Source organism: Dipodomys merriami, unplaced genomic scaffold, assembly GCF_024711535.1.
Source record: "Dipodomys merriami isolate MVZ:Mamm:240054 unplaced genomic scaffold, mDipMer1.0.p SCAF_5, whole genome shotgun sequence".
NCBI lineage: Eukaryota > Metazoa > Chordata > Mammalia > Rodentia > Heteromyidae > Dipodomys > Dipodomys merriami.
Window position 1 is genome coordinate 25,735,243 of NW_027206068.1, and position 17,978 is coordinate 25,753,220.

The following is a 17,978-nucleotide window of genomic DNA, read 5'->3' on the forward strand; positions in this document are numbered from 1 at the left end:
TGAGGGACAGCGCCCAGGCCCAGACCAGACCCCCCCCCCAAAAAAAATGAACAGTGAAAAAAATCTTGCTTATAATTCTTTCTTCTCTCTACTCCTTCTCAGCCTCCTTCCCTACTTGTTCCCTTTTTATTTCTGGTGTCTTTGTGTAAGTGCATATGCTCCAACATTTCTATTCTTGTCTCTTTGCACTTAATAATTTGTCTTAGAAATCTTTGCATATCAACATGTAGCAAGTTTTTAAAGTCATTTTTGTGCATCTAAATTAGAGTAGAACTCTACAAAATTTAGCTTCTGGTTGTTACAATCCTACAGAACAGTTGTGAAGGCTACATTACTTACAAAATCAGTATCCATTTTGGTATTGTGTGTATTGTTTTGAGTTTTTTAAATTTTATTTCAGTACCTAGCCTCTTGGCAACAACATTGCCTTGAGTTTTATTTATCCTTTTAAAGTAAGATTTAAAGAAGAAATCCCCCCTCTACCCTGCCCCCAGGAAAATAATTCTCGCTGGAAATGAATTTTTCCAGTTTTCTCAGACACAGAATCTTCACATAGAAAACACCAAGGCTTTGACTCACCCCTACCATTCTCATTTCTGCTCTGGGGTTCCAACATTCAAATAACACTAAGGAGACAGGAAGATGTAGGGCTATGACAAGAAGCATTATAAGAACCAAACCTTATTTAAGAAAAATGGGCCAGCTGCTGGTGGCTCAAATCTGTAATCCTAGCTACTCAGGTGCCTGAGATCTGAGGATCATGGTTTAAAGCCAGCCCAGGCAGGAAAATCCAGAAGCCTCTTTTCTCCAATTAACTACCAGAAAACCAAAGTGTCAATGTTGCTCAAAGTGGTAGAGTGCTAGCTTTAAGCGAAAAAGTTCAGGGACAGTACCCAGGTCCCGAGTTCAAACCCCACAACCGACAAAAAGAAAAGAAAAGGAAAATGGGTGGAGGACGACTTACAGAATCAACTTTATTCTGCCTCCACAGGCGAGGGACATCGCACACCTGCATAAACATCCCTTTCAGGTTGGCAATCACAACAGCTGCCAAGACTGACTGCCGGGAAAGACAGACAACGTTGTGTTATTCAGGGAAATGGCTTCCATGGGATGATTTCTAAGTCTCCTGTTCTTTGGTAGCAAAGTGAAGAAAAAAATGACAAGTTCTGCATACAGAAAGGAGGGTTATACCTTCTGCAGGGGTTCTAGAAGCTTCCCGAGGGCCACAATGGCAATCATCACAATCCCAGCAGAGATGATTCCAGCAATCTGAAAGACACACGCTGTCATGAGGAAGTTCATCCTCCGCCCTGTGCCTTCTGGCTCAGCACAAGGTGTGCACAAAGGGCTTCTCCCGGCACACCTGGGGCTCCCCTGGCACTCCCCTGCTGCTCAAAATGGAGAGAAATGAGCCTCATTTGTCATGATCACACAGAACTGAACAAAAAAGCCATCTGTGTCTATATTCATACATACACATACACACATGCACTATGCAGGGAAATTAAAGAAGATGTAGAACTGAGTCTGCTAAAGTATAGACAGTTATACCTATACAGTGACATCTATACCAGTGATTATACCTATAGTTTCTACAATAATTTGACAAACTATTACACTGATAGTTTTGGTGTCGATTTAGGAAGACAACCTCCTTGTCATTTGACATGCAGGGCATATAGACACTCTCTTTCCCACAAAGAGATTACTGTCATGCTCTTGAGAAATACATTCTCATGGCGCATGTCTGCTTCTTCTGCATTGTTAAAGCAGCAGCCTGCTGACCCTGATGGCCCTAATGACATGGAAAGGGAAAATCAATGTACCCATCCTACTGCAGATTCTAGTACCTCACTGGCACACTCAGAAGTGGGAGACTGTGTTTCCTTCTTCCTTCAACAGAGACACAGGCTCTCAACTTTTCCCCCAAGGCAGCTGCAGCGACAGGGCAGTAGCAGAGTAAAGGAAGCTCAGAAACGTTACCTTTGCTGGCAAAAGCTCTGCTAAGATCCATAGATAGTAAGGGAGAAGCTGAGGGGGCAGGGACTATTGTCTGGTTTGATCAGATGACTTTCTCTGCTGAGAGAGCTGGGGCATGGCAGAAGTGAAGACTAGAAGCTCTGGAACACAGGAGAGAAGAAGACAGGGGACCAGAAGCAAAGGAGTCAGAGAGGAAGCAATAGGAGAAAACATGTTGAACACAAGTACTGCCTAGTGCAAGATGTCAGAGTTAAAAGGAGGCAGACACAGCAAATGTGAAAAGGAAATTCAGAAACTTAACTAGGAAACATTCTTTCTATCTGGCAAATTGATGATTTATGCTCAGATTACATGTGGCTCAGCCTGGAGCAGCATTGTATGGGAACTGTGATTTTGAGGCACTATAAAGCCCAGGATGTATGTCTGTCTAGCTCCTTTTTTCTGTGTTCTTCCTGAACCACACCTCCAGGCACCTAGCACTTCAGCCAGCTTTGCCTCTCCTGTTAAAGCAGAGAAGATAATCACCTGCTTCCTTCTCTCCTTCTGCCCCCCGCTTTTCCTTCTTCCTTTACTTCCTAATACTTAACCAATACTTACTGAGCCACTTACATCTTAACCACGGATAGAAAATGGATTTCTGAATTAATGGAAGAGATGAAGATAGCCACCTATTCATCAAGTATGTCTAATATAAGTCTCCAATTCTAGGCTAAAATCAGTGAAGGATCAATTGCTTGTATTTACTCTGCAAGGCTAGTTTCTGAGAAATTCTTTTAGATTTGATATCTATGAGCAGACCCAATTCTGAGCAAATTATTATCATTGGGTGAAGGGGTTGCCAGAACTGCAGAGTAGTTTGCAATCAGAATGACTTTTTCATGAGTCAGCTGACATCAGGGGAGGGTCAGAGAAAGAGCAGTGACAGCATTTAGCTCTTCTACAATCTATCAATAGGCTGAGAGCAGTCGCTCTTTACCAACCTTCATTCTTCTACGCAGCCCCTCAGCAAATATATGCCAAGTGTTTCTTTTTTTTTTTTTTTTTTAATCCCACCCAGTACCTTTATTTATTTATTTATTTTGGTCCAGTCGTGGGGCCTGAACTCTGGGCCTAGGCGCTGTTCCTCAGCTCTTCAGCTCAAGGCTAGCGCTCTACCACTTGAGCCACAGCGCCACCTCTGGCTTTTTTCTTTTTGCTTATGTGGTGCTGAGGAATCGAACCCAGGGCCTCATGCATGCAAGGCAAGCACTCTACCACTGAGCCACCTTCCCAGCCCTGCCAAGTGTTTCTTATGTGCCTGGCACAATAATGTATCAGCAATACCAAGATGCAAATTATTACCTTGAGGAATGGCATAATCAAGTTTATCAACATTACCATCCTTTGCTGTTTCCTACTCTATGTTTATTTTTTAAATTTAATTTACTTTTATTGTAAGGGTGATGTCAGAGGGGTTACAGTTACATCAGTAAGGTAATGAGTATATTTCTTGTCAAACATTGTTACCTCCTCCTTTGTTTTTCCCACTTTCCCTCCCCTCCCCCAACTCTCTTCCATCCCAAGCTATAAAGTGCATTTCAATAGAAAGAATGTCATTGCCCCATTTGTAAGGAAATGGGAAAAATCCTGTTAAGAAAGCCAGACCCAAAGAAACATAGGCTCTATGGTTTCCCTTATTTGTAATAATTAGTATAAGTCGAGGCTAGTCCTAGCAGAGGATCACAATAGCTCGATTGCTATGTACATATGACCATATAAAATGATGCCAATCAAACTGAACTCCAAGATATGGAATCCTTTTTAAATTTAATTCACACAATGACACTGTAAAATGGGTACAGTTATTATTATCATTTCATAGACAATGAAACCCAAAATTCAGCTTATGAGAAAACCAGCCTAAGAGGACACCTGTCAGTTTATTTGGTCACAGGTCCTTGGATTCCAGTCCAGGAACTTGGACTCTCAACCCTAGAACTTAGTATACATTTCAGTAATTAAGTATCAAGCCATTTCTGTACTTGTTTCCTTCTTCAGTGCTGAAATCCTGGCATCCTTCATTCCTAAATATAATACATGCCAGTGTGTGGCAGAGGCTATTAGCTTACCAGAACACCATTATCCCCAAGCCCTCTGCCAAGAAGGTCACTTTACATGAGCATTTCTTCCTGGGGCTGCCAGCCCAGGCCTCCATTTGAGTCTACCAGTACCATCAGGGGAAGAGATTTGCCTGCACCCACTCAGGACTGTGTGCCCTGAAGAGTTTTTGAATGCCTTGTCTCCAAAGCAAGCAGCAAGTCCTCTTGCTGCTGACAGCTGTGCTATAAAATGGGCAACTCTGAAACGACCCTGACTGTTTCCCTTGGCATCAGACTTTTTGTTATGGTTCCTGGTGCTAAGGCTGTTTCCCTTCCCCCATCCCCCATTTGTGGGGCTTGAACTCAGGGCTCTGGATGCTGTCCTTGAGCTCTTTTTGCTCAAGGCTAGCACTCTATCACTTTATACCACAGCGCCACCTCCGGTTTTCTGGCAGGTAATTGGAGATAAGAGTCTCAGGGACTTTCTTTGCCAGGGCTGGCTTAGAACTGCAATCCTCAAATCTCAGCCTCCTGAGCAGCTAGGATTACAGAAGTGAGCCACCAGTGTCTGGCACAAGGCTGAATTCTTTTACCTGCTTCCTTAAAACCTGATAGGTTTCCTTTTTTTTTTTTTTAAGTTAAGAACAAAGCTGGGCTCTGGTGGCTTGCGCCTGTAATCCTAGCTACTCAGGAGTCTAAGATCTGAGGATCATGGTTCAAAGCTGGGCCTCACAAAGAAAGTCCATGATGGTTAATCTCCAATTAACCACCAGAAAACCAAGTGGTGCTGTGGCTCAAGAGGTAGAGCGCTAGACTTGAGCTGAAGAGCACAGGGACAGTGCCCAGGCCCAGAATTCAAGACCCACAACCAAAGAAAAATTTAAGAACAATTCAGAGAATTTTAAAATTAAATCTTTGTTTCAAAGGATCCACAAGATTCGAAGAAGTTCTTGTAAATAGGAGGGGGACCTCATCCATACTGTGGTCATAGTGGTAGCTCTTCCTGGGTAGTCATTGCTGGAGTCAGTTGTTTTTCCAGCCAGTAATAATAATGTGTAATAAATAAAATCCTTTAAAAGTTGGGCATAATGGCTCACTCTTGTAATCCCAGCTACTCAGGAGGCAGAGATAGGAAGATCAGGGGGAATCACAGTTTCAAGGCTTGAGAAACATGAATTGGAGGATTGTGGTCTAAGTCAGTCCCCAGACACAAATGTGAAGCCTGTTTCAAAAATAACTAAAGCAAAAGACCTGAGGGCATAGCTCAAATGGTAGCATGCCTGCTGGCAGGTGCAAACCATCAAAAACTAAAAACAAACAGAAAAACACTAGCTGGTACCAGTGGCTCATGATTATAATCTTAGCAACTCAGAAGGCTCTTGAAGATCACAGTTGGAAGCCAACTTTGGCAGGAAATTCTGTGAGACTCTTATCTCCCATTAACCACCAAAAAGCCAGAAGTAGAGCTGTGGCTCAGAAAACCTCAGGGACAGCACCCAAACCCTCAGCTCAAGCCCCAGGACAGGTAGGGGTGTGTGTGTGTGTGTGTGTGTGTGTGTGTGTGTGTGTGTGTGTGTGTGTGTGTGTGTGTGTGTGTGTGTGTGTGTGTGTGTGTGTGTGTGTGTGTGTGTGTGTGTGTGTGTGTGTGTGTGTGTGTGTGTGTGTGTGTGTGTGTGTGTGTGTGTACATGCACACCAAAACATAAATACTCTTGGCTACCAAATGGTCATTCTGTGGGACCAAAGGCCTCTGTCATTCTGTGGGACCAAAGGCCTCTGAGGAAGTTCCTGACCCTAGCAAAGGAAATGTGAAGAGTGCTTTTTACTTTCCTAAAAAATATAATAACTCACAAAACCTTGAAGGGCTTTGCCTCAGTCTTCCCTCCCCTCAGGTAAGAAATGGGCCCCTCCGTGTTGTTCATTGCTGACACTGTGTTGTTGGCTTGGCTGCACAGTAAGCGGGATTCTCCTCAGGCGAGCTCTGGCGCTGAGCAACTTGGGAATTACTGTCTTGGGGAAGCACAAGTGTTGCTTTTTAAGAGGCTTTTGATGAGGGATGAGGTAAAGAGATGAGTAGGCCCCAAGTGGCTCACATGAGGAGACACCGTCCCTTTCCTCTCAAAGGCCAATTGTCCCGTTCAGCGTAGCAGTCTGCTGAGCTGCTGCTCCCGGCTCTGTTCTCTGTGATTAGCATCACCAGGCTGTGGTTCCCTACCTGTGTCTTTCCCCCAGTGCTCTCCTGGACAGCTGTGCGGGACAGCGCAGTGGTGGCCACAAAACAAGAGAAGAATCCTGAGAAGATGTTGCTGATCCCAAAGGCAATGAATTCCTGTGGGAGAGACGAAATGACCAGGTAGTAAGCAGAATGTTCTCTAGACCTCTGAGGAGTGTCTAAGGAAGCATGTTAAAAGAATCTTCCAAACATACCCTATAAAAAGTCTTACAAGAATTTAGAAACTGAGCACCAGTGGCTCGCAGAGTCTGTAACCCTAGCTCCTCAGGAGACTGAGATCTGAAGATGGTGGTGGAAGCCAGCCCAAGCAGGAAAGCCCTTGAGACTTTAAGTTCCAATTAACCAGCAAAGATCCAGAAATGGAGCTGTTGGGCTCAAGTGGCAGAGCACCAACCTTGATTAAAAATTCTAAGCTACAGAACCCAGGCCCTGAATTCAAGCCCCAGTCTCTCTCTCTCTCTCTCTCTCTCTCTCTCTCTCTCTCTCTCTCTCTCTCTCTCTCTCTCTCTCTCTCTCTCTCTCTCTCTCTCTCTCTCTCTCTCGCTCTCGCTCTCTCTCTCTCTCTCCTCCCTCCCTCCCTCTCTCTGTCTCTGCCTCCCTCCCTCCATCCCTTCCTCTCTCTCTCCCTCCCTCTCTCTCACACACCACACATGTATTTAGAGATCTTTTATGCCAAGAGAAGTTTTGAACTCCATAGACCATAAGAGAGGCTCAAGTACTGTCAGTTAATTTTAAGGATGACAAGAAACAACAAGATCCTATATTCAAAAGGTTTTTGTTCACTGTTATATCTGTCATGGTATTTTTCTGTGGTTAGATAGTTGCAATAAAGCGTGTTATAACTGTCAGAGCTATTATTCTGCTGTAATTGCCCTGCTGTGCGTAGGTCTATAAGCAGGGTAAAGCCAGCTCACCTGGCAATGTACCTATGCCAATCAAGATTGTCCTGTATATATTAACTGCACAGTGAACTGCATCAATGTAAACTGATCATAGCTTTGATGTATGGTTTTTATTGTCTTTTAAAAAATCATAGTACGGTTGTCTTTAGAAAACCAATTATCAAGCAAGGTGTTGGTGGCTTGTGACTATTATTGTTGCTCCTTGAGATGCTGAGATCTGATGACCATAGTTAAAAACTAGCCTGGGCAGTTAAGTCCATGAGACTCTTCTCTCTAACCAGAAAAACAAAAATAGAAACAACTCAAAGACAAAAATCAAAAAAGCCAGAAGTGCAGAAATGGAGCTATGGCTTAAGTGGCAGAACTCCAGTTTTGAATGAAAAAGCTAAAGGACAGTTCTTAGGTCCTGAATTGAAGCCCCAGTACTGGCACACACACACACACACACGAAAGAAAGAAAGAAAGAAAGAAAGAAAAAGAAAGAAAGAAAGAAAGAAAGAAAGAAAGAAAGAAAGAAAGAAAGAACGAAAGAAAGAACGAAAGAAGAAAGAAAGAAAGAAAGAAAGAAAGAAAGAAAGAAAGAAAGAAAGAAAGAAAGAAAGAAAGAAAGAAAGAAAGAAAGAAAGAAAAGAAAGAAAGAAAGAGAAAGAGAAAAGGAAGGAAGGAAGGAAAGAAGGAAGGAAGGAAGGAAAAGGAAGGAAGGGAGGGAGGGAGGAGAAGGGAGGGGAAGGGAAGGGAAGGAAGGGAGGAAGGAAGGAAGGAAGAAAGGAAGGAAGGAAGGAAGGAAGGAAGGAAGGAAGGAAGGAAGGAAGGAAGGGAGGGAGGGAGGGAGGGAGGGAGGGAGGGAAGGGAAGGGAAGGAAGAAAAAAAAGAAAAAAGGAAAGTAGGCAAATTTCTAGATACCAAGCTAGGTGAAGAACTCTTAGTCTGATGTAATATATTGGCTTGGAATATTGGTTATGACCTGATTAGCTCTTTTAAAATTAGGATTACTCATTTATGTCATAGAAAGCACAGTGATGCAGCATGCATATTTTAAAAGGGTTCCGAATTAGCAAGCTTGAGAGGGGAAAGCCACCCCAATAAAGACCAGTGGAAGATACCAACTCTTCTTTAGCTACTCCAGAAAGGGTTCCCATTTACACCCTTCCCCTGTTTGCAGCCCTATAAAACCAGCCCAGCGAAAGAAGGGACATACCTGGTTCCCATCAATAGCATAGTCATGCTTGGTGGCGTACACTTTCCCGACAGACACGGCAATAGCATAAGCCACCACGGCGATGGAAAAGGATGCCGTCAACATATCTGAAAACAAGCTCACCGGCGGGAGCACAGGAGGTAAAAACCTAGGGAGTGAAAAATGCTGAGATGATCAACAGTTTTTCTGTACCTTACCCAAGTGCTATATCCACTCATCGCATGAAAGTATATGGCCCAAGAGGATGAAGGCATAAATAGTAGCATCTGCTTTTTAAATCAGAAGTCAGCACTAGCTCCCTAGCTGATTTCTTTGTTCCCCTATTAGAAAGTCTCTTCCAGCCCTCTGCCATGAAGAAATGTTGTTACTGATTTCCTTGATACCATATAACTCGATCTCTGCCACTTCACACAAAGTATTTCTCCCTATACAATTGCACTTTAAAGGTCTTTGAACATAATATAGAAATACAGAAAGATTCAATATGGAATATAGAAAGTTATTCTAGTGATGATAGACTGACAGCATATGAAGACAAGTCACAGGGCTGAAGGCATGACTCTGGGTTGCTTAGAGAGCCTGCCTAGCAAGCATTGAGTTTAAACTCCAGTTCTGGAAGGGAAGGGGAGGGGAGGAGAGGAAGGGAAGAGAGGAGGAGGGGAAGGAATAAAGATGTGACCTTTATTTCTGGTAACCCAGGCTTACCATGATAGCCTTCCAGTCCTACAAGGAGCTTAGCTTTACTGGTAGCTTGATGTCCACTGCCTGGCTTTGTGTTTCTCCAAATAGTACCTGATCCTTCATGGTGAGGGTTAAACAAAGTGAAATTTGAAAGAAAAACAACACAACAACAAAAACGGAAACCAAAGGACATCTGATCAGTCTGTGAGTAACGTTGGCATGATATTGCAATCTACCAATTCTGTTTGCTCAGCTGACAAATAGGACTCTGCATTCTTCTCTTGAATTCAATTAAATATTTTAATAATTAGTGTCTGGACACAGAATAGATGCTCAGTCTACCCTGGGAGGATTAAAAACTGCTATGCACCTGCTGCCATTTATACTGTCTTGCTGGACCTAAATAGTATCAGTTATTTGCCCCCATACTAAATGAGATCCTAAATAGACATCTGAGTAAGATTTCCTGCTAGTGTGTTGAATGCTTATGCAATCAGGGTACCTATTTGGCCCCAGCCAACCTTGCCTAACCTGATAATGAGGGAACATTTCCAGTTGCCCATAAAGGAGGGAGTGGATGAATACGTACTTAACTGGAAGTGAGGACAAGGAGGAGTGGGTCCTGAAGGACAAATCAACTTACAATTGAACTAGGCATGAAAAGCATAACCTAACTGTCTTTCCTTAGCTTGACCATGAACATTTGGCAAATGTGCCGCCCCTTCAGCTAAAGTGTGCCAGGGACTTCAAAGCAGACAGGTAGGAAAGAATCTTTGCAATATTATTAGCCCTCCCACCCTACTGTGATGTTCTTCCCTGTGCCACTTTTAAGTACTCTGCACAGAGGAACACAGTGAGGCACTGGACCCATTAAAGACTTGGGCTATGAGTCAACTGCATGAAGAGCAAGACAGGCTGTGGTTGGCTATTTTAGAGTCCTGCTGCTGATGCGAAGGATTGGCTCTCAGTGTGAGTGAATCCCAGTGGGATTCCCAGACCCACCAGACATAGAAAGGTTGTATGTTTTTACCAGGAAGGGTGTAGAGAGGAGGACAGTCATGGTTTTGAGCTGTCCAAGAGAACACTGCTTTGGGAGACTGACTGAGCCTAACTTGCGCTCCTAGACCTCAATAGAATAATAAGAAGCTGCCAGTAGTAGCTGAGTTAGGAAAAGGACACAGGAAGAACATCAGTGGGAAACTGAAGCCGGAAGTAGTGTAATGGCAGCAGGAAGAACATCAGTGGGAAACTGAAGCCGGAAGTAGTGTAATGGCAGCGGCTCAGGAGGTGGAGGCAGGAGGACTGAAGTCCAAGGCTAAACCAAGCAAAAGGATGAGATCCTATTTAAGAGCCAAATTAAGGCAAAAATGCTGGGGGTGTGGCTCAAGTAGTAGAGTGCTGGCCTAGCAAGCTTGAGTCCTGAGTTAAAACCTCAGTACTAGGAATAAGTGTACTTATACACATACACGCATACACATTCACACACACACACACACACACACACACACACACACGATGGGAAACCAGTCTCTCTCTTTGCTCCTCTTCTGCAGTACTCACCTCAGCCACTTGAGAATTTTCCTTTCCTCATTGTTTTCTTTTTTTAAAAAACGTTTTTATTGTGAAAATACTGTACAGAGGGGTTACAGTTACATGAGCAAGGTAATGAGTGCATTTCTTATCAAGCATTGTTGCCTTCTCCTTTGTTTTTTCCCTACCATCCCTTCCCTCCCATCTCTACAACTGTACTCCCCCCTCCACCCCGGGCCTAAATTGTAAGTTTGTTTTTTGACATAGTGTCTTGTACATTTCATTGTTGCAATGGGTCCACCTGTATCCCTATTTAAACAATTTGATTTCTAATGTCTTTACCCTACCCCTTTTTTCCTCAATCATGCTTATTTCACTGGAATTGTTTCAGTGTCACCAAGTGAGATCAGCTAACAAAGGCCTTTTTTGTATGTGTTTGTCTGTCTGTCTTTCTTTCTTTCTTCCTTCCTTCCTTCCTTCCTTCCTTTCTTCCTTCCTTTTTCTTTCTTTTTCTCTGTCTTTTTCTGTCTATCTTTCTGTCTTCTTTCTTCTTCCTCTTTTCTTCCTTCCTTTCTCTTTCTCTTTCCTTTCTTCCTTCCTTCTTTCTTTTTCTTTCTTTTTCTCTGTCTTTTTCTGTCTATCTTTCTGTCTTTCCTTCTTTCTTCCTTCCTCTTTTTCTTTCTTCCTTTCTCTTTCTTTCCTTTCTTCCTTCCTTCCTTCCTTCCTTTTTCTTTCTTTTTCTCTGTCTTTTTCTGTCTTTCTATCTTTCTGTCTTTCCTTCTTTCTTCCTTCCTCTTTTTCTTCCTTCCTTTCTCTTTCTCTTTCTTTCTTTCTTCTCTCTCTCTCTCTCTCTCTCTCTCTCTCTCTCTCTCTCTCTCTCTCTCTCTCTCTCTCTCTCTCTCTCTCTCTCTCTCTCTCTCTCTCTCTCTCTCTCTCTCTCTCTCTCTCTCTCTCTCTCTCTCTCTCTCTCTCTCTCTCTCTCTGTTCTGCTTCCTTATTTTCCAAACACAGGTATGAAAAAATTGTCTTTTTTGATCAGCTACTGTGAGGTAGGTGCTATGTGAGGAAGACAGAGCTGTTCACAATGAGGTGACTGCCCTGATTTGGGGGGCAAGAATTCATAATCCTGGGGGTCAGGCATGGTAAATTAGCTGACCAGTGGTCTGTCAGAGGATTCAGCTTTATTAAACCCAAGGGCAAGAGGCAAAGACCCACATTCAGAAGAGGAAGAGAATAGTCATAAAGTTCTGCTGAGCACCAGGAGGGAATGTAAGCCAGAAACAATGGATTCCCCAGAGCAACTACTGCAACATGAATCTATGGGACAGGGCATGTGCTGAGGGCCACGTACAACTGGTACATATTAGGAAGCCAGGCAAGAGAGAGCTATGGAAATATGCTTTATGTAATTGTTTATAACTTTAAATAACCTAATTGTTAGAGTCAAAACTCGAAACCCAAGTAGCCCCCTTGTATCTTTTACTATTAAATTCTTTCCACTTTTATTTTTTTATTTTTTTGTCGGTCGTGGGGCTTGAACTCTGGGCCTGGGCGTTTTCCCTCAGCTCTTCAACTCAAGGCGAGCGCTCTACCACTTGAGCTACAGCGCCACTTCCTCTTTCCACTTTTAGAATTCACTGCCAAAATGTTGACTTTCTGATATAAAGATTCCCAAATTTACCTAGTACAAAATCACCTGAGGCTCTTTTGAAAAATAATAATTCTCTGAGCCCCTCCTCTGGAATTCTGCACTCAGTGGGTTTGAGGTGGAAGCCAGGAACCTGTTTAAATGGATCTCAAGATTTTTGCAAAAAGGCATATTTGAGAAATACCCTGATGGGCAATATGCAACTGAATCTCATGTAGCCAGTTGTCTTTTATGTGTGTCAGTACCGAGGCCTGAATGTTGAGCCTTGGTATTGTCCCTCAGCTTTTTCCCTCAAGGCTGGTATTCTACCCCTTGAGCCACACCTCTACTTCTGGATTTTTGCTGGTTATATGTAGATAAGAGTCTCTAAACTTTCCTGATTGGGTGGGCTTTGAATTGAGATCCTCAGCCTGCTGGGTAGTTAGGATGACAGGTGTTAGCCATTGTTCAGGTGTTGTTTTTTTCAAGTATTTTTAAAAACTGACATTAGAGCCAGGTACCGGTGGATCTCAGTACAAAGCCAGCCCAGACAGGAAAGTCTATGAGACTCTTATTTCCAAGTAACAACCAAAAAGCCAGAAGTGGAGCTGCGGCTTAAGTGGTAGAGCACTAGCTTTAAACAAAAGCTCAGAGGCAATGCCCATGCCCTGAGATTAAGCCCCAGAACTGGCACCAAATAATAATAATAATGTTTATTATTATTATATTAGAAGACAGTATAAGATATTCAATCAGTCAAGAAGATGTCAGGGTTCTCATTCTCTCTCTCCCTCCTCCCCCCTCTCTCTGTCCATTTTCTCATTTTTGGGGGGAAGAAACACTGGAATCAGGTAGCCTGAGGAGTTTCTGTTACCAGCCAGAAAACAAAGATCAAATGTAAGGTCCCTGCATTAGATATAAGGGCAGAGCCACCTACTGATTAACAGCCAATTCTAGTCATGAGCATTGTAAGTTAATGTTACACATATAATAAACCTCTGGGATTCTGTGATCAAATCATAGTATGAGACACTTTGTCTATTCTGTGCGTATTTTATTTTCCTTGGTAGGACTAGGGATTGAAGCCAGGGCCTCTCACAACTGCTTTGTGACTTGAGCCACACCCCTGTTGATTTGTATTCTGTGTTTGAGATAGGGTCTTGCTAACTTTCCCTGGGTTGACCTCAACTAACAATCTTTTCTGCCTCCGCCTCTCGAACAGTTAGGATTTTAGGTGTGTGCCACCACACCCAGTTCACTGTGAATTTTGTAAAAACTCTCACTGGCATTTTATAAGATTGAGGTGAGGCTTTGGCTATTATAACCACCCTTGTCATAAAAGGGAATTTCTCTAGCAACAAACAACCAGGTAACAAAGATAAAGGAGGGGTCTTGGGGATCTAGAGATTCTTTGTTTAATTTGTACTGGTGTTTGAAGCCAGGGCCTGACACTTGCTAGGTAGGTGTTCTACCACTTGAGCCACACCTCCAGAAATCATTTTACTTTGGTTATTTTTCAGGAAGGGTCTCACACTTTCACTCACTAGTCTAAGATCCAATCCTCCTACCCATAGTCTCCAGAATAGCTGAACACCAGCACATCCAGCTTATTGATTGAGAATGGGGGAGAAGGAATCTCACTAACTTTTTGTCCAGGCTGGCCTTAAACTGAGACCATCCTGACCACTACCTTCCAAGTAGCTGGGATTACAGGTGTAAGCCACTGTGCCTAACTGAGAACCTTGGTCTAATTCATCAGACTACCAAATATATGACAAACTCCTCTTGAATATACTGCAATTTATCTATAGATGCAAACAACATTGTTTTTATTATGTCACTAAACTGAATGGTAGAGAATTTAGGTCCAATATTCCTGGTTCCTTAAGCAGACTGCTAACGTGCAAGAAATGCTACTAATTGTGCCTGAGTTTCTGTTCTGTTGTAATTATACATATGAGTTAAATCAGGAGTGTCATGTGACATGTGCACATTCTAGGACATTTTAAGAAAATAAAGAAAATGCTTTTAAACAAATAGCTTGAACTTTATCTGCTTCTGTACTATTTGACGCTTTGCAGAAATGGGTGTTTCTTCAAGATCACAGGCACATGGAACTATTGGAGGAGCACCAGTAAAGTGAGACTTGTAATAAAAGGCTTCCTTTCAATAGAAAGTACTAGCTTACTATGTTAGCATTATCTAAGAGGAACGCCACACTCACCCCCTTGGGATGGACTTCACAATGCCAGCATTGTAATTTTTTTCCAAGTTGGCTCCATATGAAATGGCAGTGGCAATTATGGTCTGAAATAAAATAAAAGATGGGAAACAAAAAACCAGGCCCCACTGGTTTTAACAATTCCTTGCTTGCCAAGCCAGCTGATATGAAGTATCTTCCACTTACCACAATTACTTCTATAGGGATAGGAACTGGGATTCTGTGTTTATATCGATCATTTAATTCCTTAACAGCCATGCAGATGATGATGGTGAGTAGTCCAGCAATGAAATCAGCAAGATTGGTGTCAGCAATATTTTGGAAAATCTCAATTAGAGTCTGTAAAGAGAAATCATGAAAACATGGCAGCCAATCCAGGACCCATGAAGAACATCCAGGCTGCCATCTATACCACATAAACAGCATGTAGAGAGCTATAAAACTGCAGGTGATTTTTATATTCTCAAAATTGTTTCTCTGTATTTGTCTAATAATAAAAATATAGAACTTTTCAAAGAAACAATGCCATTGCACACTGCCATTTTCTTGCAGAAAATATTTTTACAAATCTTATTTTAAAAATCCTAAAGTGGTTTTCTGGATACTATTAAGTGGCCTGATTTTCTCCATGTGGATAGGATGCTACTCAGATGAAAGTTTGAGGAAGCAAAAAGTCCTAGTTACTTTTTCAATCTCAATTAGCCAACGCTTTAATATTTTTCCCCTAAGTCTGAATGGCACTGGCAATCACAAAACAAAACAACAAAAGCTTCCTAAAATACTTCATACCTAGATAGAAGTAACGCCTACTCTTTAGGTAAAGCAAAGCAAAGTTATTGGATTGAGTAGACATTACTAGAAAATCCTTTGATATAGCTCTTCTCCCAAGTGGTTACTTTTCTTTGAGTGTTTTTATGGGAGCTAAAAGGATGGAACATCTTAATAGTTTGAACATGCATCTTATTTATTTTTACAGAAAGTAAAGATCTTTAAAGCAATTATAAGTCTAGTCTGGTAGCAATTGTAAAACGCACATTAAATAATGTAGGAGTCACCTTGCAGCCAGCCTCAAGAGTCTGGAAGACATTCAAAAGTTGGGATAAGCAGGCATGTTCCGCAGGCTGAGTACATGCCCGCAATGGCTTGTCAGGCATTTACCCAGAGGAAGCCTTTGAAGTTTTTTCCCAGACCACATTTTTGCTCTTACTTTAAACCCAATACTAACAAGTCAACTTTGTCTGCTTTCCAGAGTCCCTGAACATTTTAAGACAGATACCCTGATAGCAATGTGATGAAGCAGGTGAAAACAAGATGTGAAAGTACCACAGCAGACATAGCAACAAAACCTAGAGCATCTAACGTAAGCACAAGCAGGCCTACTTGAAAGTTCTTGTTGCTATTTGGTTTTTCACATAATCAACTTCTTAATAAGGACTTTTGCTTATTCATGAGCTAGGTATACTGTGTGTTCACTAATTGCCTATATAATACGGGCTTACTTTCTAATTCAAGATAGAAACATTCAAACTTGAAAACATTTGTTCTGACTATCCCAATCACAAAAACATTTTCACTTACAAGAAGCACTGCAGGAGTCTCGTTAAATTATTAAGTCTTATTAATCTCTGAAAGTCATTTAGACCTTTGAACAAGACAAGAATGTAAGCCACAAAAATCAAAGTCACTTTATTACATAATTGCATCAAGCATGATATATGAGTTATATGGATTAGTTGCTTGTATACTGAGTAAAACCATTCAGGAATTCTTATGAAAATCTATACAGCAGAAATTTAATGTATGTTGAAATAAATCTCAACCACTTAAATAATTGGTGTACATTATTCTCAAAGATATGGAAATGAGAGTCTAAAAGTATACTGCATAAAAATTTGAATGTAGTTTTCTATTAAAATATAATATGGATATGATGCTGTATTTTAGCCTAGTTTTCAAAACATATTCAAATCATAATAATGAGCTTTTTAGTTATGGGTTATAGTTTATTATAATTTCTACTATGGCTAGAAACTTTTAGTATCATTTCATTTTGATTATTATTTCTGCCCAGCATTACATGAAACTATAGGGAAAAATCATGTCCAACATTATGGCTGACTTTCAGAGAGAGATTTATTTTAGTTCCCATTTTGTAATCACCTCTGTGGCATTTCCTGCTACAGATTTTTAAAAAATCGATGGACAGCCCCTTAAAGCGTTACCTTCTTTACTATAATGATGTAAATTTCATATGTCAAAATAAGTTCAAAGGAACAAGTGTGCCTGAGCTAAACTGGCTGTCAAAAACTCCCTCCTTTGGGCAGAATGTTTCAGTTCATCTCCTGTCACATGAGGACCAGAAGTAGACCAAGAAGCACCATTTCGTAAGCAAGCAAGGTCTCCTTGGTTTTTCAAAATAAACTATTGAAAGCAATTGGTGGTAAACACTCAAGATTAGGCTAGCTCAAGTTGGTAGAACACCTGCTTAGTAAGTGTGAGGCCCTGAGTTCAAACCCCAAAAGAAATTCCCAAAAGATAAACGAGAGGCTCACAAGATCTTAAACTCTTGAGTATCTGCCAGGGTGTTACAAATTGCTAAATTACTAAATCACTGCCAACCCCCAGCACTCTGTTATGTGTGAATTGAAGTTTCCCCACTGTTCTAACAGTTCTTCTTCCCATTCTTTGTATCTGATACTTCCAGTTGTCAGTGTCTTTTTGGAGTGTGATACACTAAAAGTACAACCTAATAACAAAAATGCTGTTGTAAGTTGTAAATAATGCAACAAATTAACTACCACATTTCAGGCAAAGTATTTTATCACAGTCTTACAAATCTTTCTTGGAAGAATCCACTACTATTCTGATTCACTGGAGAATTCCTTCATAAACAATTACAACTGTAATGCCACAAACAAAACTGTTCAGTGGGTCCTCCAACCCTTATGAAATAGTTTCCAGATTTATTCATTTGTTCTTTTCAGAAATACAGATCTTGTATTTACCAAACATAGGGATAATTGAAATACCTTCATGGAAATTGGCTGGCCTGTGAGGAATTGATTTATTGTGAGATTCTATGATCTACCAGTTATAATAACCATTTGAATGCTATTGGTGGGGAAAGATGGGGTGGGGAAATTTTTTTTTGGGAAATCCTATACTTTCTGCTCAGTTCTTCTCATGAATCTAAAACTTCTCTTTAAGAAAATAGTAAGAGGTAGATGCTTCGGGCTTAATAATCCTAGATACTCGGGATGCCACGATCTGAGGATCATGGTTCAAAGCCAGCTGAAGCAGGAAAATCTTTGAGCCTCTTATCTCCAATTAACCACTCAAAAAGCCAGAAGTGGAGCTGTGGCTCAAGTGGTAGAGTGCTAGGCTTGATCACAAGAGCTCAGAGACAGTGCCCAGGCCCTGAGTTGAAGTCCCACGTTTAGCACAAAAATACATACATACATACATACATACATACATACAACAAATTCAAATTTTCTATGGCACATGCTAACTTGAGAGTTAAAAA

General features: G+C 41.5%; 1 protein-coding gene across 1 annotated transcript in view; it reads right to left on the reverse strand.

The window, feature by feature from the left end:
* Nucleotides 1-17,978, reverse strand: part of Slc26a4 (solute carrier family 26 member 4) — a 52,059-nt gene that overhangs the window by 16,343 nt on the left and 17,738 nt on the right. The window contains exons 6-11 of the mRNA XM_069996233.1: nucleotides 14,639-14,791; nucleotides 14,456-14,538; nucleotides 8,394-8,541; nucleotides 6,276-6,389; nucleotides 1,195-1,272; nucleotides 965-1,060 (exon numbers count right to left, since the gene is read on the reverse strand). Coding sequence (XP_069852334.1) covers nucleotides 965-1,060; nucleotides 1,195-1,272; nucleotides 6,276-6,389; nucleotides 8,394-8,541; nucleotides 14,456-14,538; nucleotides 14,639-14,791 — 672 coding nt within the window. The remainder of the gene's footprint in view (nucleotides 1-964; nucleotides 1,061-1,194; nucleotides 1,273-6,275; nucleotides 6,390-8,393; nucleotides 8,542-14,455; nucleotides 14,539-14,638; nucleotides 14,792-17,978) is intronic.